A 23,591-nucleotide genomic window follows, 5' to 3' on the forward strand; every position below is an offset into this window, starting at 1 on the left:
CGCAAGTCACGCGAAAACATGGCGTCGGAAGGCACTCACCATGAGCATCGAGCAGAACGCGACCACGACCTTTCCACGACGGAGGGCGTGCTGGCGTACCTCGCGGGGACGCGGTTCGCGGGTGCGCGGGCGGAGGGGCTGGCGGGGGGCACGGCGAACTGGACGTACCGGGTGTATCTGGAAGGAGGGGCGGGGACGGTGGTGGTGAAGCACGCGCGGGGGTACGTCGCGTCTGTGGGCCCGGGGGGGTTTAAGTTTGGGGTGGAGAGGCAGGTGAGTTTGCGTGCTTGGTTTCGATGTTGGTCGTCTCGCGGGCGCTGATTGAATACGGCGCAGGCGGTGGAGGTGGAGGCGATGCGGCGCGTGGGGGCGGGGCTTGCGGAGGGGGGCGGCGAGGGCGTGAGGGTGCCGGAGGTGTATTTGTTCGACGAGGAGCGGCACGTTATCGTGATGGAGGACGCGGGGGAGGGCGCGGTGACGCTGAAGCAGCTGTTGACGGAGGGCGCGGCGTCGAAGGAGGTGTGCGCGGGGATCGGGGCGGCGCTCGGGGGGTGGCTGCGGGGGCTGCACGAGTGGGGGCGCGAGGGCGGGGCGGCGGCGGAGGCGGGGGCGCTGGAGGTGTTCGACGGGAACGCGGTGGGGCGGTGGGTGACGGGGTGGGCGACGTACGGGCGGCTGGCGGATACGGTCGCGGGGCGGGGCGGGGTCGGGGCGCTGGACGAGCCGCCGCTCGGGGTTGGGGAGGAGGCTGTGGAGGTGCTGAGGGAGGTGGCGAGGGTCCGGGCGAGGGAGATCGCGGAGTCGAGGGAGACGATGACGATGGGCGATTTCTGGCCGGGGAACGTGATGGTGGACCTCGGCGCCGACGGCGGGGTCAGGATGTGCGTGGTGGACTGGGAGCTGGGGAAGCTGGGGCTGGGGGGGCTGGACGTGGGGCAGTTCTGCGCGGAGGTGGCGCTGGTGATGCGGTTCGTCGAGGGTGGGAGGGAGGGCGCGGGGGCGCTGCTGCGCGGGTTCGTGGACGGGTACGCGGGACCGGCGGGGATGGCGGAGGCGGTGGCGCGGGTGGCGGTCGTGCACGCCGGGGCGCACCTCGCGGTGTGGACGGGGCGGGTCGGGTGGGGCGCGCGGGAGCAGACGCGGGCGGTGGTGCGGGAGGGCGTGGACCTCGTCGTGGACGGGTACGGCGGTGCGGGGGCCGTGTCGCTCGTCGAGAAGCTGTTGTATTAGTCAGGCGCTGTGTCCGGGGACCGGCGGGCGTTGAAATAGACAGGCGAGAGCGCGCTCAGCAAGGCGAGACACACAACACAAACCATCCTCGCTCCCATGGCCTCCTCCACACCCACCCCGCTCTCCCTCCCCCCCCATCTCCCCTACCCCCTCTCCGTCCTCTCGCTCCACGCTGGGCCAGGCGACACCGTCGCACGCGGCGACCGCCTCCTCACATACTCCTTCGCCGCTAACGCACCGGGCGCGCCCCCGGACATCCGCTTCGGCACATGGGACTCCCCCCTCGACGGCGTCCTCGCCCGCTGGAACATCAGCGAGCGCGACATCGTCTCCGCGCGCAGGGCACACGGCACACCCGCCCTCCTCGTACAAGAGCAGTGCAAGCACGAGGTCCAGATGGGCGGCCTCTGCGCCATCTGCGGAAAGGACATGACCAGGTGCGCACCCGCGCACGCGTCCTCTCGCGCCCTCCCGGGTGGCCCGCTCATCCACGCTTGTCCAGCTTCGACTACACGGGCTTCTCAGACGCCTCCCGCGCCTCCATCCAGATGACGCACTCCGCCAACGGCCCCACCGTCTCCCTCGAAGAGGCCCGCCGCATCGACCGCGAGTCTGCCCAGCACCTCCTCAACTCCCGCAGGCTCTCCCTCATCGTCGACCTCGACCAGACGATCGTGCATGCCACCGTCGATCCCACCGTCGGCGAGTGGATCGCAGAGGGCGAGGCTTGGGAAGCTCGCAGGGCAAAGCGCATCGCCGCCGCAAAGCGCTCCCCGGCAGACGGTGACCCTGGCCCCGACCCCGACCCAGATCCTGACCCCGACCCCGAACCAGACGGCGACGGCGGCGGCGACGACGACGACGACGTCAATCCAAACTGGGAGGCCCTCAAGGACGTCAAAAAATTCAGACTCGGCCCAGAGTCCTTCGCCGCCCTCCCCGGCCGCAATCCCCGATTCCTCCCCAAGGAAAAGGCCATCGAGAACCAGGGCTGCCTCTACTACGTCAAGCCGAGGTACGTCCCATCCTGACCCCCATCCCTCCCCGCCTTCAACAACGCCCCCCACCCGCAGACCCGGTTGGCAGGAGTTCCTCACCAGCACAGCGACCAAGTATGAAATGCACGTTTATACAATGGGTACGCGCGCTTACGCTGAGGAAGTGTGTGCCGCTATCGATCCCGACGGCAAGTACTTTGGCGGTCGTCTCCTCAGCCGCGACGAGAGCGGCAGTGCGTCCCCGTTCTCTCCCTCGCTCTTCCCGAGTGCCGCGCTGACGGAGGAGACTCATCCATCGCTTCTCAGGTATGACCCAGAAGAGCCTCCATCGCCTTTTCCCCGTAGACACCTCCATGGTCGTCATCATCGATGATCGCGCCGACGTCTGGGAGTGGAGCCCCAATCTCGTCAAGGTCATCCCTTGTCAGCGCGGTTCCTTCCCCCACTGTCCGCCGCGCGCTCATGCTTCGTCTCTCTAGATGATTTCTTCGTCGGCATCGGCGACATCAACTCGGCCTTTCTGCCCAAAATCGACCCCTTCTCGGCCGTCGTCCCGAGCGACAGAGCCCCCCCACCTGCCCCGTCCTCGCCCACCCTCTCCGATGCGTCCTCAGACACCCTCGTCTCTTCGTCCTCGCAAGACGACCCCGGCGTCTCCACTCTCGAGGCGGAGGAAAAGGCGGAGGCGCTCAACAAAACGATGATCACGCAGAACTCGCTCGCCCTCGAGGCGCAGGTCGAGCAGCGGCCGCTCGCACGGAAGCAGGAGGAGCTGCAAGAGTCTGCGTCCGACGAGCCCGCTCCCGAGCAGCCCAGCGCCGCCGCCGCCGCCGCCGCCGTGCGCACTGAAAAGGAGGCTCCTCCCAAAGAGAAGCACGCGCGCAAGGCGCTGTTGCGGAACGACGACGTCGAGCTGGAGCGCGTCGCCAAGGTGCGTCTCGCCGCGCATGTGCATCGTCTCGGGCGTGATCGCGAACCATGCCGCCCGAATTCGCAGCTCCTGGACGAGGTGCACAAGCGGTTCTTCGACGCGTACGACCGGCGGCCGCCCGACAGCCACCACGTGAAGAACTACGCGCACGCACACGCGCCCGGCGCCACTCTGCGCCTGAACCGCTCCGCGGACATCTACGACGCCACGGTGAGCCTCCCCCGTTCTCGCGCGTGTCCGAGTACCATTCTGATCGGAAGCGTGCCGCGCGACCAACAGCGCATCATCCCGCGCATGCGGATGGAGACGTTCAAGGGCGTGCACATCGTGTTCTCGAGCGTGATCCCGCTCGACACGCGCCCCGAGACGACGGAGATATGGCGCATGGCGCGCGCGTTCGGGGCGACCTGCCACACCGAGCTCTCGAGCAAGGTCACCCACGTCGTCGCCGCAAAGGTGCGCCCTCGCGCCCTCTCTATTCGTTTATCTCCCCGGGGGCACCGCGGCTGACTCGCGCGCGCGCGCGCTCTCTCTCTCTCTTTCTCTCGCAGCGCGGCACGGTGAAGGTGGACACGGCGCGGAAGCGCGGGATCTGCGTCGTTTGGGTCGCGTGGTTCACGGACTCGGTCGCGCGCTGGGCCCGGCAGGACGAGGCGCCGTACCTGATGGCGGACCCGCCGCGGCGCGCGCGCACGGGCGCAGGCGCGGGCGGCGGCGGAGACGAGCAGCAGGAGCAGGAGCAGGAGCAGGATCAAGATCAGGAAGGGACGGACACGGCGAGCTCGTCGCCTGTGCTCGAGGCGCAGCAGATTTCGTCTGACCCGGAGCCGGACGCTGATGACTGGGATACGGAGCCGGGGGCGCGGGGCGAGGAGGGCGGCGCCGCGGGGGCTGGGGCGCGGGGGGACGTGAAGGCGCGGGGGCGGGTAGGGGTGCTGGCCGCGTCTGGCTCGGGGAGCGCGTCGGAGACGGGGAGCGAGGACGGGAGCGAGGACGGCGGCGGGGGTGGAGGCGCGGGCAGCGGCGGAAGCGCGATCCAGGCGCTGTTGGCGGCGGAGATGCCGTCCGAGGCGTCGGGGGAGGAGGCGCGGCGGCTGGACGAGGTGGATTGGGCGCTGATGAGCAACGAGGTGGACGAGCTGATGAACGAGAGCGAGGACGATGAGGAGGGGGAGGGGGACGAAGGCGAGGGTGCGGAACTGGATACGGACGAGTCGAATAGTGTCGTTAGGTGCGTCTACTCTCTCGGCTCGCGCACGCGCTCGCTGACTGGACGCTGATGATTCGTGGTTCCCCCTGCCTGCCCGTTTACCTGCTTGCCTGCCCACTCGCCCGCTCGTTCGCCTGCTTGCCTGCCTGCCCGCGCGCTCGCTCTTACAGCAGCGCGACGTCGACGCCGCGGACGAAGCGCAAGCGGGTACGCAGCGTGACGCCGTCCGACGGCGGCGGCGGCGGCGGCGTGAACGGGGGCGCGGACGGCGGCGAGGAGGACGACGAGCTGCGCTCGCCGCTTGCGAAGCGGAAGAAGCTCGTGGAGGAGCGGCGCAACTCGTCGAAGCTGCGTGAGGCGTTCTCCGTTGACGAGCTGCACGCGCGCGAGATCGAGATGGATGGTGCTGGAGGGGCGGGCGTGCAGGTTGGGGCTGGGGACGGGGCTGGGGTCGGAGGACTACAGGCGCCTGTGCTTGGGGTGGTTGCGGAGGAGGAAGAAGAGGAGGAGGAGGTTGCGAGCGGTGGGAAAGCGGAAAAAGAGGAGGAAGAGGAGGACGAGGAAGACGAAGACGTCGACGATGACGACGACGACGACGACGATAGCGACGATAGTGATGATGACGACGAGGAGGAAGACGACGACGATGACGACTTTTTGGCGCGCGAGCTGCAGGAGGAGCTGGGATGACCGGTCGACGCGTCGGTCGGCCCTTGCCTGCTTTCTGCGCGCGCGCGCGGGCGTGCGGCTTCGCTGCGTGATCTTTTCATCTGGTTGGGTTGCTCTCATTACTAGGCTGTATCCACTATCGGTTCCTCTCGGGCTCGGCTGGGCTCTCCCGTCACCCTCCTCTTCCGCATCTCTTCGTTCTCGCCCGCATTTCCTCGCTCGGCCACATCGGATCTCACGGCTGCTACATCGGCCCACACGGTTTCTTTCCATCATCATCACTATCATCACCATCATCACCATCATCCCTTTTATCTCTTTTGACCTTCTTTCTTTCTCTGGCAACCGTGTTTATTTTATTTGCTGACTCGGGTCGGAGCGATGTAGCGATGTATATATATAAATGAACGACGCCCGGAGTACGTGCTGTAGACAATCGAGATGGGTACCTGAACGAGGCCGTAGCGTACACCACACCACACCGCGCTGCGATCTGCCCCTTTCCCCCGCCATCACGCGCGCGCTCGGAGCTCCGCGCAGTACGCGCGCCAGAGATCATCGACGCTCGACCCCGTCAGATGGTGGAACACCGCGTCGTCGTACGCGGGGCCCACACTGACGCTGCTCGCCGCGTCGGAGCCGGAGTCGAGGGCGGCGTTGAGGGCGGGGACGGTGCGCGGGCCGTGGCGCGCCTCGAGCCAGGCGAGGAAGTACGCGGTCGCGTCGTAGCCCGCGTCCCACCTGTCCGTGGGGCGCGCGCGCCAGTGAGGAGGCGCGAGGTTCGCGCGGAGGCGGACCCAGTCTGCCGATCGGTCGGTGGTGCGGGGAGTGTAAGCAAGGACGCAGGGAGGAAGGACGGAGGGGCGGGCACGCACCGGCGATGCCCTCGACGAGGCCCGAGGGACAGGTCCCGCGCGCGTTGTGCTGGAAGCAGTGGACGGCCTCGTGCGTGAGCACGCCGCGGATCTCGTCCCGCGCGCGCGCCGGGGAGGCGGAGGCGGAGGCGACGACGTGGGTGAGGGAGAGGTGGATCTGCTTCGCGGTGTGCGTGCCGGTGGTGTATGCGACGCCGGGGAAGGCGCGGAGGATGAGGTCGACGGTGCGCACGCTGCGGCGGCGGGCGGGTCAGCGAGGCGCGGGGAGCGATGGGGTGGCGCACGCACTGTGCGGGTGCGCTGGCGGTGGTGACGTAGAGCCACTGGAAGACGGCGGTGACGGCGTCGCGGAGGGCGTCGGCGGGGTTGACGCTCTCGAAGAAGAGCTTGGCGCCCGGGTGCGCGAGATCGTCGACGCGCACGTTGAGCGTCGGTATCGGCCACTCTGGCCGTGGCGGCGGCGGCGGCGGCGGAGGCATCTTCGTCTTAGCACGACGACGGCCGAGTGTGGGGATCGATGATCGATGTGGCGTGCAGACGGCCGAATCAGGCGACGGAGGGATCATCGCGGTCATTACAGTATTAGCAGCGGGCAGACTATCGTACAAGTTACAGAATACAGCCTCGTTCCCGTTCTTTTCGTCATCGGGTCGTCGCAGCGTCATACAGCCGGCAGGCGTTGATCGGTCTGCGCGGGGTATCCACCACTTCTAGCGCAGAGGCGCGTCCCAGCTCAGTATCACATGCGTAATAAAAAGCAGATAATTAAAAACGCGAATGGGCCTCACCGTCCGTCGGTCAGCCCCTCGAAATCGCCGCCGCCGCCTCGACGCGCAGGACCTCCGCCGTGAGCGCCTCGATGCCCTCCTCGAGCCAGTGGCAGTACTCGACCGCGCGGAAGAGGACGCCGCTCTTGCCCTTGGTGCGGCCCTTGTTCCCGCGCGAGCCGCTGCCCTTGGGGCGCCCGCGCGTGGGCATGCCCGTGCCGGGGGGCGCGCCGGCGGGGGCGAGCAGCGTGGTGAGCTGCGCGTAGCCCTCGCGGATCGCGTTGCGCCGCTTCTGCTCGGAGAGGATGTGGTTCAGCCGCTTTTGCGGCGTCGAGAGGAGCGGCTTGGCGCGCGGGCCGCCGCCGGGGGTCGTGGAGCCCGAGGTGGGGGACGTGGGGGTGGCGGCGGCGGCGGCGGCAGCGGCGGCAGCGGCGGGCGCGGAGGTGGGGGGCATGTCGGGCGTGGTACGGGAGGTGCGGGTGTTGTGGGTGTTTATTTGCAGCTGTGGATGGTGGGCGTGGGGGTGCGGCTGCTGCCGCTGTGGGTGGTGCCGGTGCTGTGTGTGCTGCTGATGGTGCTGCTGCTGATGGGACTGGAGATGGGGGTGGTTGCCGCGGCTGTGGACATGGTGGTCGGCGTTGTGTGTGGGGGCAGCAGATGACTCGGGAGCCGCGGTGAGCGGCGGGTTGGGGAGGGCGGGGAAGGCCGGGGCGAGGGGGTCGTGGTGGGGGAGGGGCGGGGGGTCCGAGGCGGAGGGGGGCAGGGTGGGATCGAACTCCCAGTTGAAGTTGTCGAGGAAGCCGAGGATGTCGGTCGTCTCTGAGGCGGAGAAGAGGCCCGCGGACGAGGGGAGCGGCGGGGGCGAGGGGAAGAGGGAGTGGAGGGCGGGGTCGAACGCGAACTCAAAGTCGGCAAAGGGGACCGGCGGGGCGTGCTGCTGCGAGGACATGGCGGGCGGGAGGAGGAGGAGGAGGAGGAGGCTACCGGGCACGGAGCTCCCTCAGCCCGGTCCCGGTTCCGGCGCGGTCAGGCCCGGACTGCTTCGGTCGCCGCAACGCTCGTTTCGCGCTCAGATATTATTTTGTGCACTTCCCCGTTGGGCCCGGTTCAGCACGCAAAAGAGGCCGAGAATATTAAGTAATACGCGGGGAGGGTGCAAACAGGCGCACATATGTGCTGTTCGGGGCCAGGGCCGGCTTATAAGCGATGGACGGCGGGCGCCCCCTCGCACCGGCCCCCCTCTCCTCCAGAGCTCCGAACCCCCTGCCCGCATCGCCAGCTCATGTCAGCCCTCAGCGAGGCATCGGCCTCCACCCCGGCCCAGGACCCGCCGTCGATCGACACTCAGCAGCTCCAGCAGCACCACGACCAGCTCGCTCACCAGGCCCTCTCCCAGCAGCAGCAGCAGCAGCAGCATCAGCAGCAACAACAACAGCAACAGCAGCAGCAGCAGCAACAGCAACAGCAGCTGCAGCCACAGGATGCACCCAGAAAACGTGCGTGATCGCTCCCGTCGCCGCACCCCGCACCCCGTCCCCGCCCCCAGCCCGTCCGACGACGCCCTTTTCATAGCAAAAGCGCCCGCAGTGAGGCGCGCATGCACCGCCTGCCATGCAGGCAAGACGCGATGCAGCGAGGTCCTCCCCTGCCAGGTAAGCCGAGCCCTTCTCTCCTCCCCTCCCTTCCTTCCCTTCCATCCCTTCCTTCCCTCCCGCCGCCCCCATCCGGCGAGCCGACACCGCCCGAGCGGGCGCTGATCATCCGGATTCCTTTCTTTCTTTTTTTCAATTTCACAGAGCTGCCTCAAACGCGGCCTCGGCGCGTCCTGCGTCTACCCCGACCCCGACACCCTCGAGCACGCAGCCGCCCAACAGTCTTCCTCCGGTCCGTCCCTCCGTCCCCTCCCCGTCCCCTCCTTCCCCGCAGCTCACCCCAATCTAGCCCCGGGCGGCGTCCCCTTCGCCGCGCCGCTGCCGTACGCCATGCACCCCCCGAGCCTCACCCACCAGCAGTACTACGAGTACAACGGCGCCTTCACCGGCGCCTCCACCTCCACCTTCCGCCCGAACAAACGCCCCCGCCCGCTCACCGAGGAGGAGGCCGCCGCCATCACCCGCAACTTCTCCCGCGGCGACTTTTACGTCGGCGCCAGCGCTCCCGTGCGCATCGACCCGCGCCTCCCCGTGCGCCTCACCCTCGGCGAGGGCGACCACGTGCATTTCACCATCGGGGAGTCCTTGGTGTAGTCGCGCCTCCGCGTGCCTTCTTTTTTTCGTCTTGCTTTATCTGGTCATTTGTGTGTCTCTTTCTCTCCCATGCGTCTTGATTATTCTTGGCTTGGACCGTTCGTCTTTGCTTTTCTCTCCTCGCGTACGTTACGTCTCCCCGTGCCCACCCCGCGTTTCTTTCGCCCTCCACAGTTGGTTTCGCTTCTACGCGCGGCGTCGCCGCCTTTGCTCTTCATCCTGCATTCGCCCGTCCCGTGTCCCGTGTCCCGCGTCCCGTTTTGTTGCGTGTACGAGTACGTTTGCACCGGCGCAGAGCGGTGCTTGTATCAAATCTAATTCGAGAACCGACCCGGTCCGCAGATGGCTCGCGCGCGTGTCCGTCCGTCCGTCCGTCCGTCCGTCGACCGCGAGCGAGCGCGTCCGTCTCTATTCACGGCTCTGCAGGGGCTTGGCCTCGGGCCCCCTGCGCGCTTCACCGAGCGCGTGCCATCTGCATCTCGGCGCACGCGTGCGTATCAATGCGACGTGCTCCCAAGGGCCAAGGCGGGCTCGCGGCATGATCGACGCCCTGTCGATCCCGGGCGTCCTTTCATTCAAGGCGGCCGGCTGCGCGCATACGACTGCGCACATACATACATCTATACATACATACATGCTTGCTTGCTTGCACCCAGTCACTCGCGCGTAGGGAACCACACCGGCGCGATCCCCCCTGCGGGCCCGTCTGCGTCCGTCCGGTCCGCGTAAGTGCATAGAAATACATACATGTCCATCCAGGCTCCCAGCCAACTTATCGACCCGTCGGCGCACGCATGTCCATCGACGGCGGCGGCAGCAGCAGCGGCGGCGTCTGCCCAGGCTCGCGGGCGTACCTGCGTGCGCGTCGGCGGGCGTACCTGCGTGCGCGTCGGCGGGCGTACCTGCGTGCGCGTCGGCGCGCGCAATGCAGCGCCTCTGCCCGGCTTCTCCCGACGTGCCGCCGAGCGTGCCCCACCCCACCCGTCTGCGGCGCGCAGCACCACCGCTCGACGCCCCATCACCGGCCCTGGCCAACGCCCGCGCCTCGCGAGGACGCGCGATGGCCCGCGCGCGAGCTGTCGAGCTAGTACGTGCGTGCTGGCATTTCCGCGCGTGCGTGATGGACGGCGACGAGGGTGCCAAACGCGGCTGGACAGCGTGGGGCTGGGGCGCGTCGGGGAGGCGAGCCCGAGCGGGCGGGGTCGGGGGTGGAGCCCTTGAGACGCCAAACGTAGATATCCGGCTCGACCCTGTCCGCTCGTGTGCTTCGGTGCGTCGACGACAGCGCGTCGTCGACGGGTGAGGGCACCTGGTTTCATGGCCAAACAACAGGCGTGAGGAACACGCACCTGCGGTTTTCACCCCGACGCGCTCCGACGTCCATCAACGTGCAAATTCGATTCGATCCCATCTGGCGCGCCGTCGTCGTCGTCGCCGATCCACCGTGCCGTTATACGATATAGCCTACGTTCAGATCCCATCCGCACGGCCGGCCCTGCATGCGTGCGTGCGTGCGTGTGCCGTGCGTGCGCTCCCTTGGCACGGGCACCGTCTGCAGGCCCTGGTCCTTCCGCGTGCGATCTGCCATTGCACCCGCCCAGCCCCACCACGACCCTGAGCAGCGGCCTGCAGGACGCCCACGGCCCTAGGACGCACGCGCGCAGTCCCCGGCGTCGGGCCGTCCTGAGTCTCCGTCCGAGTCCGAGTCTGCGTCTCAGTCCGAGTCCGAGTCTGCGTCTCAGTCCGAGTCCGAGTCTGCGTCCGAGTCCGAGCGCAATCAGCCCGCCGTGTCGTCCGCGCGCGTGGGTGCCGCCTCGCGCGATGCGTGCGCGTGCGCGTGTCCGTGTGCAGCTTCCCGCCGCCCCGCCCAGCGTCACCGGCGAGTGCTAGACCAGTGCTGCTGCGCCGCATTGCATCCCTAGCTCCTGAGAGAGGCTCCTGAGACCCTGCCTGGACGCGTGTCGCCCAGGGGAGAGGGCGAAGGGGGGGGGGGGGGTAGGGAGATCGCCGTCCTATAGCCCCAAGCTTGCCCACTCCCGTGGAGCTCGCGCTGCGGGTGCGAACACGCTGCAGCGAGCGCAGACGCACCGCGTACCGCGGGCCCGGCGCGGGCCTATGTTTCGTACTGCGCGGTGCCCCCGCCGAGGATGAGATGGGATGGGATGGGATGGGGTGGAGCGGGACGGGACGACGTGAGTTCAGAAATGGGGCGCGCGAGGATACACGGAGGGTTGCTCGACGATGATTGGCCGTGTGCGGGGTGGATGGGGTGGGCGATTGTCTAGGCCCGGTTGCTGTGCGATTCCTGGAGTCGACTCGCGCGAGTCGAGTGAGGAAGTGAGTGTGGGTGGGTGAGTGGGGCCTCTCGATGGGGGGACTCGCAGGGCCTCGCGGAGGTTGTGTGCGCCCGGTTTTTCAGTTCATTCATCTCGGGCGGAGTGCCAACAGCAAGTCGCGATGCGTGGACGGAGGAGGGTCTCAGTCTCTCAGTCTCGTGGAAAACTGAATGGTAGGGCCTCGCGGTGCGATCTAACTTCTCATCGTAGTTAGCGAGGTAGTCCTCAAGAGACGAGCTCGCTCGCAGATAGGTCGACTCGAGGGCCCAGAGCGCGTTCATGAGATCGCCCGCTTGCCCCGCCTGGCACTCCTTCACATCCAAGCAGGCCCGCGAGCGGCCCCCGCACTGAGATCCTGGTGGAGCGGGTCCGACGAAGGGCGATATTCTCACCGTCAGGGCCCCGATGGGCTTGCAGGACTCAGTAGATCGCAGCCTTCAACGATCGGGGACGATGCGCAGTGGGGAGTGAATTAGGTTTCGGGGCCCCTCTGTGCGAAGTTGGGGCGTTTGGCGAGGGGAGTCCTCGAGAGACGAACTCGGTCGCAGATAGGTCGACTCGAGGGCCCAGAGCGCGTTCATGAGATCGCCCGCTTGCCCCGCCTGGCACTCCTTCACATTCAAGTAGACCCGCGAGCGGCCCCCGCACTGAGATCCTGGTGGAGCGGGTCCGACGAAGGGCGATGTTCTCACCGTCAGGGCCCCGAGATCGCAGCCTTCAACGATCGGGGACGGTGTGCGGTGGGGAGTGAATTAGAGTGAATTGGGTTGTGGAGCCCATCTGTGCGAAGTTGGGGCGTTTAGCATAGTACGGACGACGGTGGCGATCGATCGAGGTGAGTAGATGGTGGGCGTCTGGGCGAGCGTGTCATGCTCCCGACTCGCACATGATTACGCGGAGAGTCCTCGATACTGTCTTCGGTGGCTCACGAGGAGCGTCGAGGAGTCAAAGACATGTCTCGCTGAATATTTGTCGAGGAAAGGACGGGACCCGCTTGAGATGATCGTGGAAAAAGCGTGAAGTGGCAAAGCCGATCGGGAAGGCCACCTTGGCAAGGAACCAAGAACTGAATTGTCGAGATCCCCTCATCGACCTCCTCCTCGATGGTTCACGTCCAGCGCAGGACCCCCGCATCGACGGCACACGGCCATGCAGAGAAACGGGGATGTGCCAAAGTGATGAACGATCGCGCATGGGGCAGAGGGACTCGGAGCGACGGTGACTGAGCGTACCGCTCCGTCGTTTCCTTCCGCCGCCTTGGGCTCGACTATTTGTTCTGAGTGGTCCAACGGCGATGTCTCCCTCGCCCCACTCCCTCTCGCCCCGCCCCAACCTACTAACACGCTGCTCCCTCGAACGGCGAGTCCACTGCACTTTCGATGACGGTCTACGGCTCTTCGCTCTCCCAGTCTGCTGCTGGCGACGCGGCCCTGCCCCTGCACACGTCTCCGCGGGCCAGCGCATCGAGGATGGCGCGGTGGTCTCGGAGGCTGCGGCGGTCGGGGACGGTCGTCGTGAACCACGCGGTCAAGCACACGGGAGTCGGGATTGTCTGCGCCGTCGCGTACTTTGACCCGTGCGTTTTTCCACCTCGCCGTCGCCCCTGGACCTCCTATCTCACGTTGGTGGACCCTCGTGTCCGTGGACTGATCACGTGTTGAGACAGGGGAAACTGGGGGGTGGACCTGCAGGCAGGGTCGCAGTACGGCTACAAGCTGCTGTTCGTGGTGCTGCTGTCCGGCATCTTCGCCGTGTTCTTGCAGGTGGGCGCGGTCCAGAGCGGCACGACGTGCGGGCGACGACTGACAGACAGCGCGGATCGCCTGACAGAGCCTCGCGAGCAAACTGGGCGTGGTGACCGGACTCGGTGCGTCTTCTCTTGCGGCGACACTTGCGTGACGCATGCCCTGACAGCGACACCTGCACGTCCGATGCGCTGCGCAGATCTCGCCTCGCACTGCCGGCTGCTGCTGCACGACCGGCCGAGGCACACGCGCCTGGTGCGGTGGCTCGCCCTCTACCCGCTCTACGTCCTCTCCGAGGTGGGCATCGTCGCGACAGACCTCGCAGAGCTCCTGGGCTCCGCCATCGCCCTCTGCATGCTCTTCCCGAGCCTTCCGCTCTGGGCCGGCGTCCTGCTCACCTCGGCGGACGTCCTCGTCATCCTCGCGCTCGGCGACCCCCTCCGCGGGCGCCCCGTCAAGATGTTCGAGCTGCTCATCGCCGTCCTCGTGCGTCTCTGCTCGTTGCGGTCCATTCCGCGGTCGTCCCGCTCACCCGGGGCCATCTATATATATATAGGTGATCGCCGTCTTGGTCTGCATGTGCATCATCATCTCCCGGGTCGACGTCGTCCGGGACCAGGCCTTCGAGGGCTATCTCCCCTCCAAGACCGTCTTCCAATCCGGCGCGCTCTACACCTGTGAGCCTTGGCTCGCCGCCCCCGCGACAGACCCCGCTCACGCCCCGCTGTATTTTTAGCCGTGGGCATCCTCGGCGCAACCGTCATGCCGCACAGTCTCTTCCTCGGCTCGGCCCTTGCCACACAAGACCGCGTCTCGCCCAATCCGGACAAACTCGCACGCTCGGACGCCTCCTGCTCCTCCTCCTCGACCTCCGGAAGCCAGCTCGGGTCGATCCGCCGCCTGTCTCCCCGCTCCATCTGGCGCGCGCTCGCCGACCGGTTCCGCACGCCCCCGCCTCGGTCGACCGGGCCCGAGCCCAAGAACCACGGGGAGCGCGAGAACCAGCCGCTCTCGTTCGTCCGCGCCCACCTGTCCCACGGCATCGCGGACATCGTCATCAGCCTGCTGGGGTTTGCGGTCGTGATCAACTCGCTGTCCGTCTTTCTCCGACGTCCGTCCGACGCGCGCTGACCCACTAATAGCATCCTCGTCCTTGCCTCGGCCGTGTTCTACTACGGCCCCGAGAGCACCGATGCTTCGGAAAACCCCGCAAGCTTGTTCGACGCACACGATCTCATCAAGCAGACCGTCGGCAGCGGTAAGTCCCTCGCCCGAGCACCTTTCGCAGCGGTGCCGTGTTGATCCTTCCCAGGCGCCGCAATCATGTTCGCCCTCGCCCTCCTTTGCGCCGGTCAAAGCTCCTCCATCATCGCCACCGTCGCAGGTCAAAACGTCTCCGAAGGCTTCATTCGCTGGCGCACCTCCGTGAGCGCCCCTGCATCGAGTCCGAACCAGCAGCACTCATTCTGCCCGTCTATAGCCTGTCCTCCGTCGCATCTACACCCGTCTCCTCGGCCTCATCCCCTCCATGGCCGTGGCAATCGCCGTCGGCCGCCCCGGCATCAACACCCTCCTCGTCCTCTCCCAGGTCGTGCTCGCCATCGTGCTCCCCTTCATCGTCTTTCCCCTTGTCTGGCTCACCTCCACGCGCGCGGTCATGACCGTCCGGAGCGACCAACCGCCGCGCTCGCCCGAGGAGGACGACAAGGCCGCCGCGACCACCACGACAACCGACGGTTCGTGTGAGAACGACGCGGACGCGCGGAACGAGGGCAGCGTCGACATCGAGGGCGCGCGCGACGCGATGGTCGACTTTAGCAACGGCTGGATCGTCGCCGGCGTCGGCTACGGCATCTGGCTGATCGTCGTCGTCGCGAACCTGTATGTGCTCATCGAGCTGATGCTCGGCAACGACTAGGCCCCCCCCCCCCCCCCCCGTTTCCGGCGCATCCTTTCTCACCGTCAGAGGTTGATATATCATTCATGCGGGGGCGCATATCTATTTAGGTTTGAGGAGCGGCGGCGGAGGAAGCAGCCGAGTCGCATCTGTCAGTCGTCGCATGGCTATCGTTTTGGAAATGTATCTCTCTAGCTTTGGTTCACACGTCTTGACTCTCGGTGTAATGTATTAAACAACGCTTCGGGTTTTTTTTCGGGACGACGGACAGAGCCGTCGGGATGCGTATTGCGATGTGAGAGGCAGGTATGCAAGGTACAGATGAAGCGACATGAAGTTCAGTAGAGCTTCTCGAGCGGGTTGATGACCGTTCCCATCTGTCCGGCGGAGAGCGGCGCAAAAAAAAAAAAAAAAAACATAAATCAGCCGCCGCCGCCACCGCCGCCACAGTCCAACAAAGGACCACCACCGCACCTTTTTCGTGATCCTCGGCACGGTCGCGCGCTGGAACCCGGCGCGCGTGTTCCACTCGACGCCGAGCGGCGTCTCGAGGCTGCGCGCGTACTGCGCCGCGCTCGTGTACGGGTACGGCAGGTCCCGCACCGCGTACTTGGCCGCCTTCTTGTCGCGCCGCTCCGAGATGACGACGTGCGCCTTGCCGTGGTCCGCGCGCGCGGCGGGCGCGACGCCCGCGAGCCGCTTGAGCTGGTGCGCGTGCGGCGCGCGCTTGCGGGCGCCGTGGCCGCCCCAGGCGCCCTGCAGTGGCAGTGGGAGGGCGGTCAGTCTCGTGTGCGGGAGAGGAGAACAAAGGGGGGGAAGGGGGGGGAGGAAGGGCGTACCCAGCCGGGGAGCGTCGTGTCGACGGTCTTGGGCGCGTCCGCCTGGATCTCGCGGCGCTTCATCTCTGCGAACTCCTGTGTGCGGGGGTGAGCGTTTCCGACTCTTACAAAAACAGGGGCGAGGCGGGCCGGCGGGCGTACCTGGACGACGTTGTCGCCCGCGAACGCGAGCGCGACGAGGTCCCGCTGCTGGAACGCCTTGACGCCGCTCGCGGGGGCCTTGCCCTTGCCTTTGCGGTCCAGAGCGCGCTCCTGCTCCTCCACCTCGCTGTTCGCGTCCGAGTCGTCCTCGGCCGCAGCGGAAGACGCGCCGTTCGTCGCCTTCGCCCTCGCCCTGGCAGACTCGCCCTTTGCCTGCGCTTCTGCGACCTTGGCGGGCGCGGCAGAGGGCCCGGCGGCGTCGGCGTCGGCGCCCGCGAGGACGTCGTCGAGCGAGATCTCGACGACGGCGTCGTCTTTGGCCTTCTCCTTCTCGTCCTCGCGGTTCTTCTGCCGCTTGCGCAGCTTGCTCTTGGACTTGTCGGCCGCCTTGCTGTCCTTGCCGACGAGCAGCTCGTTCTTCTTCGGCGCGGTCCTGCTCGGGGCGTCGTCGCGCGGGACCAGCCATGGATTGGACGGCGGATTTGGGTTCGTGGTGATGGAGATGGTGGGGGACAGTGGCGAGTGGGGATCGGCGAACGGAGGCAGATCGGTGGATTTGAGGGTCACGCTCGACGTATCGGAGGCGAGTGAACCGATGGGCCGGATGGTCTGCGGGCAAAGTCGCTGAGCTGACTGCGAATGGAGACGAGGCGCGCGGGAGACAAACCTGAGTGCCGGGCCTAAACGAGAGCCGACCGCCAGTGCGCGAAACGAGGGTGCCGTCCGTGGTGGCCATCTCGCCCGCCTCGGTCTCGTCCCCGCCGAGCTCCTTCAGAAAGTCGTCGACGTCCTTGTCCACCTCCCGCTGTTCGCGCGCGGCGGCGTCTCGCATGAACTTCATGTCGAAGACGCTCTTCCCGTTGCCGCTGTTTTCCAATTCTGGGCCGGCGCCTTTCAGCTGAGCGAGCTCGTCGAACGCGCGCGCCTTCAGGCCCTCGATCCCGATATCCTCGTCTTGATCGCTTTCGTCGTCCCCACTCGAGCCGTCGCTGTCCTTCTCTCCCCTGATCCGCCGTCTGAGCTGCTCCCCCCGGTCCAGCATCTCGTTGATCTCTCTCCTTTGATCCTCGTCCAGCTCACCACGCCCTCTCATCGCCTTGGCCCACTGGCCAGTGTTTTTATGCCTCAGTGTCGCCCGCTCCATCGCCCGCTGCGCCTCCCGCTTCGTCCGCACTTCCTCGTCATCCTCGTCGACCTCCCCGTCGATCTTCGCCGACAGCTTTGCACGCTCCTTCTTCTTGATCCGACGGTACGTTTTGCTCTTGATCTTCGCGACGCGCTTCGCTTTCGCCTCGGCACGGAACATCAGCTCGCGCACCTTGCGCACCTCCGCGCGACGCGCGGCGACTTCTTCCGCGGAGAGGTGGTTCATCTTGAGCTGTTCCGTCTGCGGCAGGTCCTCTTCCCGCATTTTGGCCTGCTTGAGGAGCTTGTCCACGGCGCTCTCCAGCTCTGTCGTTGGCTATAAGGAGTGCGCGAGGTAAAGCTACGTCATGTAATAATGTATAACAAGACACTCACCTTGAATTTAGCGGCGAGCTCGAGGTTCGAAGTTTTGCCAGAAGGTTGGGCTTGTAATGGGAAGGATAGATGCTCGGCCTAATTGAAGATACCGTTTAGTTTGGCATTCGCATGATGTTGCTCAATGGACACTCACCTCCTTGATGCGCTTCATTGTCTCCTTCCATTTGTCTACTTCTTCCTTCGTCTGCTCGTACGCGGCCTGACGATCTAAACGATCCTGCGTGCGCTGTGGTAGGGGCGCAGAAAGTTTGACGGCCGATTTTGACGAAGTCAGCAACTTGACAGACTTCTTCAGATCCAAAATGTTCGAGGACTGCGACGTCAAAGGCGTGAGCAGGTCGTCCAGACTCAGCCTGTTCGAGCCTGCCATCATTCATCTTTTAGTGTTTCACGGTGCGCACGCAGTCCGCCGTACATACCTGAAACTTTTGCCGCGAATTCATTTTCTGCGCCCGCCTCTGTGCGCTCCTGTATGATCCTGCGTTTTCGACGAGCGGGATCCCCAGAAGCTTCAGCCTCGTCGGCCTTTCTCTTCTTCCCGGTGTCCAAGCCGGAGATGAAGGTACCGAGGCCCTCCAAAGCTTCTGGGGCATCCTCTTCATCTGCTGAGAGCGCAGAACCTTCTTCGTCCGAACCCTCCTCTCCGTCCTCTTCATCTTCACCTTCGCCTTCATCTTCATCTGAGGCCTCATCCTCATCCTCATCCTCGTTACGTTCTGCGCCCTCGAGTGTCTCCATCTCCTCCTTCTCATCTCCCAAATCAAGCTCTCCTCGACCATCCAAGACGTCTAGGATATCTATGAATTCGTCCGGATCGCCCTCTTCTTCTTCTTCCTCCTCCGAGTCGTCATTGTGTTCCGAGATGTGATCGTCTTCCATGTCGCTCCCATCCTCATTGAGATCCACGTCCACAAATCGCACTCCCTTTGGCTTCTCCTGTTTCTTCACCTTCTTCTTTTGCTTTGACTACGATAACTTGACATGAGCCCAGAGACTGGAAGTAGATGTAGTGCTGACCTTTGAACCGAACGAAAATCCAGCAAACCGCTCCTCGTCGCTCTCCTCGAATGCCGCGTCACTATCCAGCTCCTCGTCGTCGTCCGGGTCAATTTTCTCGTCGTCCTGGTTCTCCCCTATAAGCCTCGCTTTCAACGCCTCGCGATCGACTTCGTCGTCCGATCCGTGGTCAAATTCAGCCGCCTCGTCCCTGTCTAAAGTCAGAGATACATTCTGTCTCCTGACTTTCTGCGATTGATAGTCGTATACGTCGGAAAGACCTGCTGTGCCCTTGTCCTTCCGAGCATGGCGTTTCGCATATCCTGCGGCATTCGCTTTGTGAGACGACGGTAATGGTTTCCCCGAGTGCGTGCTACGAGCTGATCTGGCCATGAATCAAGAGGGGTTTGTCGTCAAGAATAATTTCAGGTAGGACCGAGGTGCGTTTTAGAGCGGTGGATCTATCAAAGTCCAGCCACTCTGGGATTATAGGAAGTGCACGTGTGTTCCACAGCCGATCCTTGAACGCGTTGCTTATTTTTTGACAAACTCAAGATGCGTATATGCTTCATCAAAAATACAACAGAATTGCAGAGGAAAACGAAAGAATCATGGGTTGCATGGTCGCATGGATACATGTCAAGCTATCCCTATCACCCAAAACTGCACACGAACAACTCCAACCAAACCAAGAGCGAGTCGACTATTTCAACTTCTTCTTGCTGCAGATCCAAAGAAGTCAACTTCCATCGATTTTGTCAAAAAGAAAGCACTCACGGGCGGAGCTGAGAGGAGTGCCCGCACGACCTCTTGCGGCAGTTCGTGGCGCGAGGAGGAAGACGAGCGTAGCACTTCCGGCAGATCTGCTTGTCGCAGTTGTACTTGCTGGCGAGCACCTTCAGCGAGGGCTCAATGAGACCACCGCGAAGACTTTATGAACCAGTAAGGACATGAAACGAAAATACAAGATGAACAGCTACGCACCGGAGGACCAGGTGAAGAGTCGACTCCTTCTGGATATTGTAGTCGCTCAGTGTCCGGCCATCCTCAAGCTGCTTGCCAGCGAAGATGAGGCGCTGCTGATCAGGGGGGATACTATAGAAAGATCGTATGACATGAAGACGAGTGAAACGGGAATTTACGCATGTAGACGTACCCTTCCTTGTCCTGGATCTTGGCTTTGACGTTGTCGATGGTGTCAGAAGACTCCACCTCAAGGGTGATCGTCTTCCCCGTGAGGGTCTTGACGAAAATCTGCATTTTTGTTGTTGCTGTCGATGGTGGCGCGCTCAGTCAATCACTATCCCCACCACGATGTGGCGGAGTTTAGAATTTAAACTCTATTTGTGGTCCTGTACAGCTATAGGAACCCTACAGCGGTTTCCAATTCGGGGGTATTCCAGAAGTCCGCCCTCGCTTTCGTTCCCCTCGTTCGTCCAAGTCCTCCGCCTCCCCCGCTGCCATGCTTCCCCCCATCGGTCTATCCAGCTATCGTTTCAGGTGATCGTGGTGTAGCTGGAGAGGAGGGTATGTTTCTCTTATTATTTGGCATTTCTACACGGCTTTCTTTTCCCTTGCTCCCTCTACCTGATGACACAACTTCGTATAACTCAGCTCACTTCGATGCTTTTGGCAACATGAGACGAACGCGATTTTTTCCTGAATTTTATTCATCCCATTAAGTTAGTTTTGACATCGTTTACTGATGACTTCAACAGTATTCACTACATTGCCCCATCCTATTTTCTACCACAGAACATCGTGAAGGTAGGCCTCGCCTGTAATGCCATTTCTCTACCAGCGTTAGTACAGGGCAAGGCTCAGAATCGCTCAGGTAAGCCTCGTTCCGTTCTTTTGCTTCAAGATGTAAACCTTTTGCAAAACCTTGACGTGTTCACGCACAATGATTGTTTTCTTCGGAAATCATTCAAGTCTCTGAAACATGTCGTATTTTCTCATTTTTGATTTCATGCGATCGCTGATATCCTCGCCCATAGGTTAACGTCGTTTTCTGTAATTTATACTGTCAATCTTATGCAAATGTATCTTCTAATCCCATATGCTGTCCTAGACATTCTTGATCTCACGATGTGTGGGTGTATTGTGGACGCAGTTGTGAGATCTTAAATTTGAGCCTCTGAGTCACACATGGCCTACAACGAACGTCAGGGCAAGAAGTATCATGAAGGGTGTACAACTGTGGGCTGTCACGACCATGCATCATGAGGTCAGCCTAATGAACGTCTGAAGCGAAGCGGTGTTGTAATCCGGGATTCCGAGCGAAACAGGCGATAACTAGCGGTTCCGGCAGGCTTCCACGCTTGAGCTCGACTTTTCGGCGATCCCGTCACCGTAGACGGATGGCGCTTCGGGCGAGTCTAGCCTGGCGTCGTCCGTTATCTTTCAATCGTTCTTAACTACGCTTTTGTCCCCTTTGAAGTCCTCCGTTCACTACCACGCCCCCGGGGACGTGGTTTCTGATATTCAGTCCGGCTGATATACCTAACGACCTTCACGACTCGAAATGACAGATTTCAACTTGGTAGACATCCGAGGATGGGAGTATGACCTCCAATCCGTATGTCGAGCTGGCGTCGAGCTGTTCAGAATGTTCTGACGCAGCGTTTGTCATGGCAGGTGTACACCGCTTATATGGGATACTTCCAGCAACACAGCATTCCATGGTCAGTCTAGTGCGTTATCGTCCACGTATCACTCACATATATATCAGCGTCGTAGGTATGACCGCACGTGGGGGCACCTGTTCAACACATTTGAGGACTTTTTGTCCTTCTCTTGGCCTGTCATCACAATCACAGATGCCCTAACAGGACGAGCGCACATCGTTACGCGAATGTCCTCAATCGGAGCCTTTCTCAAAATGATCAAAACCAGGTATATATTGATCTGCAATGATTCCTGTTCGTTCTGCATTCGGACTCATTGGAAATATGTGGCCAGGTTCGGCGAGACGCTACCCCTTGTTGACAACATGCTCAAAGTCGACGCATTCGAGACTCATCAGAGACACTCACGCACTGTCTCCGACTATGCGACGTACAAGAAGCTGCACGCTACGCTACCTGCAGCCGTTCTTGCTGCGCTTAAGGTACGCGTCAGGAACGGAGATCCACGGGCCATACGGGATATGTGGCAAAGAAAGGACAAATCTTATTTGGCTATTGATTTTGAGTGCTCGGAGAGGAACGCGTCATCTGTGCTCGAGTGGGGATATGCAGCGCTACGATGTGGTCATCTAGACACGTGAGTTTTTATAGTAGTCGTCATTAGCAATAAGCTCACGTATCGTCAGGCTGGGAGCCTGGCCGCCAGTGCCCGATGATAATTATCGGTCAGTAACTGTGTCTCTCATGATCGATACTTCCGACGCTAACTCATTCACCCTCTAGAAAAGGGCATTATATAGTTAGCGAATACGTGGACAAGATCCGAAATCGCAACACTCCAAATTACCCTTGGCAGGTAAATTCTGCTTCCGTTGTTCATTGATGCACAACTATATTAATCGTCGGATTCCCTCGCAGTACGCAGTAAGTAGCGACTCATACATATGGTCACTTGCACACTGAGTTCTTCCCGCGAGTTCGGTGAAAGTCAAATCGTTCCCAAGGACAAGCTGCCACAAATTATACAGGCAGTGATCAGGTAGCATTTCCTTGACATGTCTTTTGGGCGGAAGGGCGCTGAAGCGCTGTGCTATCTGCAGTAGCATGGCTAGTCCCGATTCGGAGACTTTTGTCAACAATCTTGTCATTGTGACTCAATCAGCTACGGAAGACCTTCGTCGGATGGAAGAAATGAAAATCAGTGCGCGCATCTCCTTCGAGGCAAAACTGCTTTAAATAACTTCCAATCCATAGAGATACCTCACAACGTCGTGGTTCTTGACATCAACGCTTTCGAAAAATCGCTATTTCGGGCAGGTAAAAGAGGTGTAATGTTAGACGCGAAGACCGGTCAACCTCGTCAACCCAACTCCACCATCCCCCTTTCGAGCCTTCTCCTTTCCCTGAATCTTCCCGTTGACTACGCACTTCACAACTCCGGGAATGACGCCTTCGCGTGCCTACTCGCTTTCCAGAAGCTCCTAGACCCAGAGGGTACTAGGGCCCCGCCATTACGGATCAGGACCACAGGCAGATCAGGGAACCTCAATCCTGCCGCTGCTTCCATACCATTCTCGGCTGGGCTTGTGCCTATGCCCATGCCCATATTGACGCCCCCGATAATGTCGTCTCCTCTCTTACGTTCGCACTCGACTTCCCCGCATGCCCGTACGCCAGATGATTACTTCGATCGTGACGAATTGTCTGTCAACCGCTCGAGGAGGTCAACCCAACAGCTTGCAGGCCTTTCCCCCGATGCCGGTAGTAGGTCCCTCAGGGCAACAGACACAGGGTCGCGAAGGATAAGTATGATGGTCTCGACTACGGATGAGCAAGGAAGGATGACGCGTGTCTCTAGTGGCGAGTTCCCTGACACCAAGATGAGGAACACTCTGGGATAATATTATTTTACATTGACGCTTATCCCATCATTGAACGTTTGAACGTCGGACTCTCCTCCTTTCTTCTTTCTTCCGGACTACACCTTCCCTTCCTTCCATCGGACCTGGCAAATGATTATGGTACTCCGCCATCCCTACGCTAATTATCATTGTTCTTGGTTTTCGCTTCGCTTTCGTTGTCTAACTCAGCTTTGTTGATGGACTATTGATGTATGTGGATCAGTACTCCCTTTTCTCTGATTGGACGGGAGTCCACCCACGAACAGGGCGGGGAGTCAACTGACAGATGTCCATTCACATAATGGAGCGTCTGTAGATTGTTAGTCTACCGGGGCACTTGACCGATTCCTGTTCAGCGTACGGAAATGGAAGGACTGGAAGGCCGACCCTCAAGCACTGAGTACTCAGTACGCGTTTCGATTCTCAAGCTCTGGGGCCCGCGGTCAAGCGTCGCTTTTTGAATTCAGAACTGTGTCTAGGCGTCACCGGCACCGTCGATGTTGTTATCGCCGGGATTGACAGAGTGATGTGACTGGTATTGGAAGCGAGAAAAGTAGATGTCACTGGATGCATTGGGCAGCATGTCACCCCTGCATCAGCGACGCAAAGGGATGAACGAGAAGAATGGGGTCCTTGGTCATTATTGGTGGCCACATACC

The 23,591-nt window shown here is 62.4% G+C and overlaps 11 protein-coding genes across 11 annotated transcripts; 6 read left to right on the forward strand and 5 right to left on the reverse strand.

Moving 5' to 3' along the window:
- Positions 1 to 18: 18 nt before the first annotated feature.
- On the forward strand, positions 19 to 1,230 carry HETIRDRAFT_307373 (uncharacterized protein; the record flags this gene model as incomplete). The annotated part of the gene is made up of 2 exons (XM_009542432.1): positions 19 to 273; positions 337 to 1,230. 2 exons carry the CDS (start codon positions 19 to 21, stop codon positions 1,228 to 1,230), a joined length of 1,149 nt encoding a protein of 382 aa, XP_009540727.1.
- A 96-nt stretch (positions 1,231 to 1,326) lies between these two features.
- HETIRDRAFT_431342 (uncharacterized protein) lies at positions 1,327 to 5,763 on the forward strand (the record flags this gene model as incomplete). Its single annotated transcript, XM_009542433.1, has 9 exons — positions 1,327 to 1,667; positions 1,733 to 2,245; positions 2,304 to 2,461; positions 2,535 to 2,651; positions 2,708 to 3,159; positions 3,226 to 3,369; positions 3,439 to 3,615; positions 3,711 to 4,390; positions 4,540 to 5,763. 9 exons carry the CDS (start codon positions 1,327 to 1,329, stop codon positions 5,057 to 5,059), a joined length of 3,102 nt encoding a protein of 1,033 aa, XP_009540728.1. The 3' UTR covers positions 5,060 to 5,763.
- On the reverse strand, positions 4,704 to 6,392 carry HETIRDRAFT_58706 (uncharacterized protein; the record flags this gene model as incomplete). The annotated part of the gene is made up of 3 exons (XM_009542084.1): positions 4,704 to 5,840; positions 5,914 to 6,146; positions 6,202 to 6,392. 3 exons carry the CDS (start codon positions 6,390 to 6,392, stop codon positions 5,551 to 5,553), a joined length of 714 nt encoding a protein of 237 aa, XP_009540379.1. The 3' UTR covers positions 4,704 to 5,550.
- A 65-nt stretch (positions 6,393 to 6,457) lies between these two features.
- HETIRDRAFT_431343 (uncharacterized protein) lies at positions 6,458 to 7,629 on the reverse strand (the record flags this gene model as incomplete). The annotated part of the gene is made up of 1 exon (XM_009542434.1): positions 6,458 to 7,629. One exon carries the CDS (start codon positions 7,627 to 7,629, stop codon positions 6,712 to 6,714), a length of 918 nt encoding a protein of 305 aa, XP_009540729.1. The 3' UTR covers positions 6,458 to 6,711.
- Positions 7,630 to 8,266: 637 nt separating this feature from the next.
- On the forward strand, positions 8,267 to 8,926 carry HETIRDRAFT_241879 (uncharacterized protein; the record flags this gene model as incomplete). Its single annotated transcript, XM_009542435.2, has 3 exons — positions 8,267 to 8,332; positions 8,477 to 8,564; positions 8,622 to 8,926. Coding segments are annotated over 3 exons (459 nt in total), but the record flags the coding sequence as incomplete, so codon positions are not given.
- Positions 8,927 to 8,995: 69 nt separating this feature from the next.
- HETIRDRAFT_447416 (uncharacterized protein) lies at positions 8,996 to 11,171 on the forward strand (the record flags this gene model as incomplete). Its single annotated transcript, XM_009542436.1, has 8 exons — positions 8,996 to 9,201; positions 9,269 to 9,326; positions 9,353 to 9,651; positions 9,686 to 10,225; positions 10,259 to 10,429; positions 10,485 to 10,500; positions 10,576 to 10,765; positions 10,945 to 11,171. The coding sequence occupies 8 exons, from the start codon at positions 8,996 to 8,998 to the stop codon at positions 11,169 to 11,171; spliced, it is 1,707 nt and encodes a 568-aa protein (XP_009540731.1).
- Positions 11,172 to 11,207: 36 nt separating this feature from the next.
- Positions 11,208 to 11,843, reverse strand: HETIRDRAFT_447417 (uncharacterized protein; the record flags this gene model as incomplete). Its single annotated transcript, XM_009542437.1, has 2 exons — positions 11,208 to 11,617; positions 11,705 to 11,843. 2 exons carry the CDS (start codon positions 11,841 to 11,843, stop codon positions 11,208 to 11,210), a joined length of 549 nt encoding a protein of 182 aa, XP_009540732.1.
- Positions 11,844 to 12,641: 798 nt separating this feature from the next.
- On the forward strand, positions 12,642 to 14,939 carry HETIRDRAFT_58707 (Mn2+ and Fe2+ transporter of the NRAMP family; the record flags this gene model as incomplete). The annotated part of the gene is made up of 9 exons (XM_009542085.1): positions 12,642 to 12,838; positions 12,929 to 13,025; positions 13,093 to 13,129; positions 13,207 to 13,493; positions 13,564 to 13,684; positions 13,744 to 14,101; positions 14,150 to 14,265; positions 14,320 to 14,432; positions 14,488 to 14,939. The coding sequence occupies 9 exons, from the start codon at positions 12,642 to 12,644 to the stop codon at positions 14,923 to 14,925; spliced, it is 1,764 nt and encodes a 587-aa protein (XP_009540380.1). The 3' UTR covers positions 14,926 to 14,939.
- Positions 14,940 to 15,242: 303 nt separating this feature from the next.
- Positions 15,243 to 18,797, reverse strand: HETIRDRAFT_307276 (uncharacterized protein; the record flags this gene model as incomplete). The annotated part of the gene is made up of 9 exons (XM_009542438.1): positions 15,243 to 15,281; positions 15,379 to 15,660; positions 15,744 to 15,818; positions 15,885 to 16,508; positions 16,552 to 17,346; positions 17,406 to 17,483; positions 17,542 to 17,771; positions 17,828 to 18,368; positions 18,390 to 18,797. The coding sequence occupies 9 exons, from the start codon at positions 18,795 to 18,797 to the stop codon at positions 15,243 to 15,245; spliced, it is 3,072 nt and encodes a 1,023-aa protein (XP_009540733.1).
- Positions 18,798 to 18,994: 197 nt separating this feature from the next.
- On the reverse strand, positions 18,995 to 19,678 carry HETIRDRAFT_377330 (uncharacterized protein). The gene is made up of 4 exons (XM_009542439.1): positions 19,561 to 19,678; positions 19,389 to 19,499; positions 19,182 to 19,334; positions 18,995 to 19,126 (listed from the first exon to the last, which is right to left on the reverse strand). The coding sequence occupies exons 1-4, from the start codon at positions 19,662 to 19,664 to the stop codon at positions 19,108 to 19,110; spliced, it is 387 nt and encodes a 128-aa protein (XP_009540734.1). The 5' UTR covers positions 19,665 to 19,678; the 3' UTR covers positions 18,995 to 19,107.
- A 119-nt stretch (positions 19,679 to 19,797) lies between these two features.
- HETIRDRAFT_442912 (uncharacterized protein) lies at positions 19,798 to 23,267 on the forward strand. Its single transcript, XM_009542440.1, has 16 exons — positions 19,798 to 19,931; positions 20,123 to 20,238; positions 20,402 to 20,417; positions 20,476 to 20,519; positions 20,574 to 20,631; positions 20,693 to 20,776; positions 20,845 to 20,982; positions 21,042 to 21,088; positions 21,144 to 21,299; positions 21,366 to 21,668; positions 21,718 to 21,756; positions 21,815 to 21,887; positions 21,950 to 21,955; positions 22,009 to 22,070; positions 22,132 to 22,232; positions 22,286 to 23,267. The coding sequence occupies exons 7-16, from the start codon at positions 20,929 to 20,931 to the stop codon at positions 22,930 to 22,932; spliced, it is 1,488 nt and encodes a 495-aa protein (XP_009540735.1). The 5' UTR covers positions 19,798 to 19,931; positions 20,123 to 20,238; positions 20,402 to 20,417; positions 20,476 to 20,519; positions 20,574 to 20,631; positions 20,693 to 20,776; positions 20,845 to 20,928; the 3' UTR covers positions 22,933 to 23,267.
- The last annotated feature ends 324 nt before the right edge of the window (positions 23,268 to 23,591 follow it).

The sequence above is a fragment of the Heterobasidion irregulare genome (genome assembly GCF_000320585.1).
Source record: "Heterobasidion irregulare TC 32-1 unplaced genomic scaffold scaffold_01, whole genome shotgun sequence".
In the NCBI taxonomy this organism is placed as follows: Eukaryota; Fungi; Basidiomycota; class Agaricomycetes; order Russulales; family Bondarzewiaceae; genus Heterobasidion; species Heterobasidion irregulare.

Excerpts from the sequence above, each read along its gene's own strand:
- HETIRDRAFT_442912 (XM_009542440.1), top strand. The coding sequence starts at position 20,929 with ATGACAGATTTCAACTTGGTAGACATCCGAGGATGGGAGTATGACCTC. Across the intron at positions 21,757-21,814 it reads GTGCCCGATGATAATTATCG|AAAAGGGCATTATATAGTTA; the intron begins GTCAGTAACTGT and ends TTCACCCTCTAG. Across the intron at positions 22,233-22,285 it reads GATGGAAGAAATGAAAATCA|AGATACCTCACAACGTCGTG; the intron begins GTGCGCGCATCT and ends TCCAATCCATAG.
- HETIRDRAFT_377330 (XM_009542439.1), bottom strand. The coding sequence starts at position 19,664 with ATGCAGATTTTCGTCAAGACCCTCACGGGGAAGACGATCACCCTTGAG. Across the intron at positions 19,500-19,560 it reads AAGATCCAGGACAAGGAAGG|TATCCCCCCTGATCAGCAGC; the intron begins GTACGTCTACAT and ends ATCTTTCTATAG. Across the intron at positions 19,335-19,388 it reads ACTCTTCACCTGGTCCTCCG|TCTTCGCGGTGGTCTCATTG; the intron begins GTGCGTAGCTGT and ends TGGTTCATAAAG.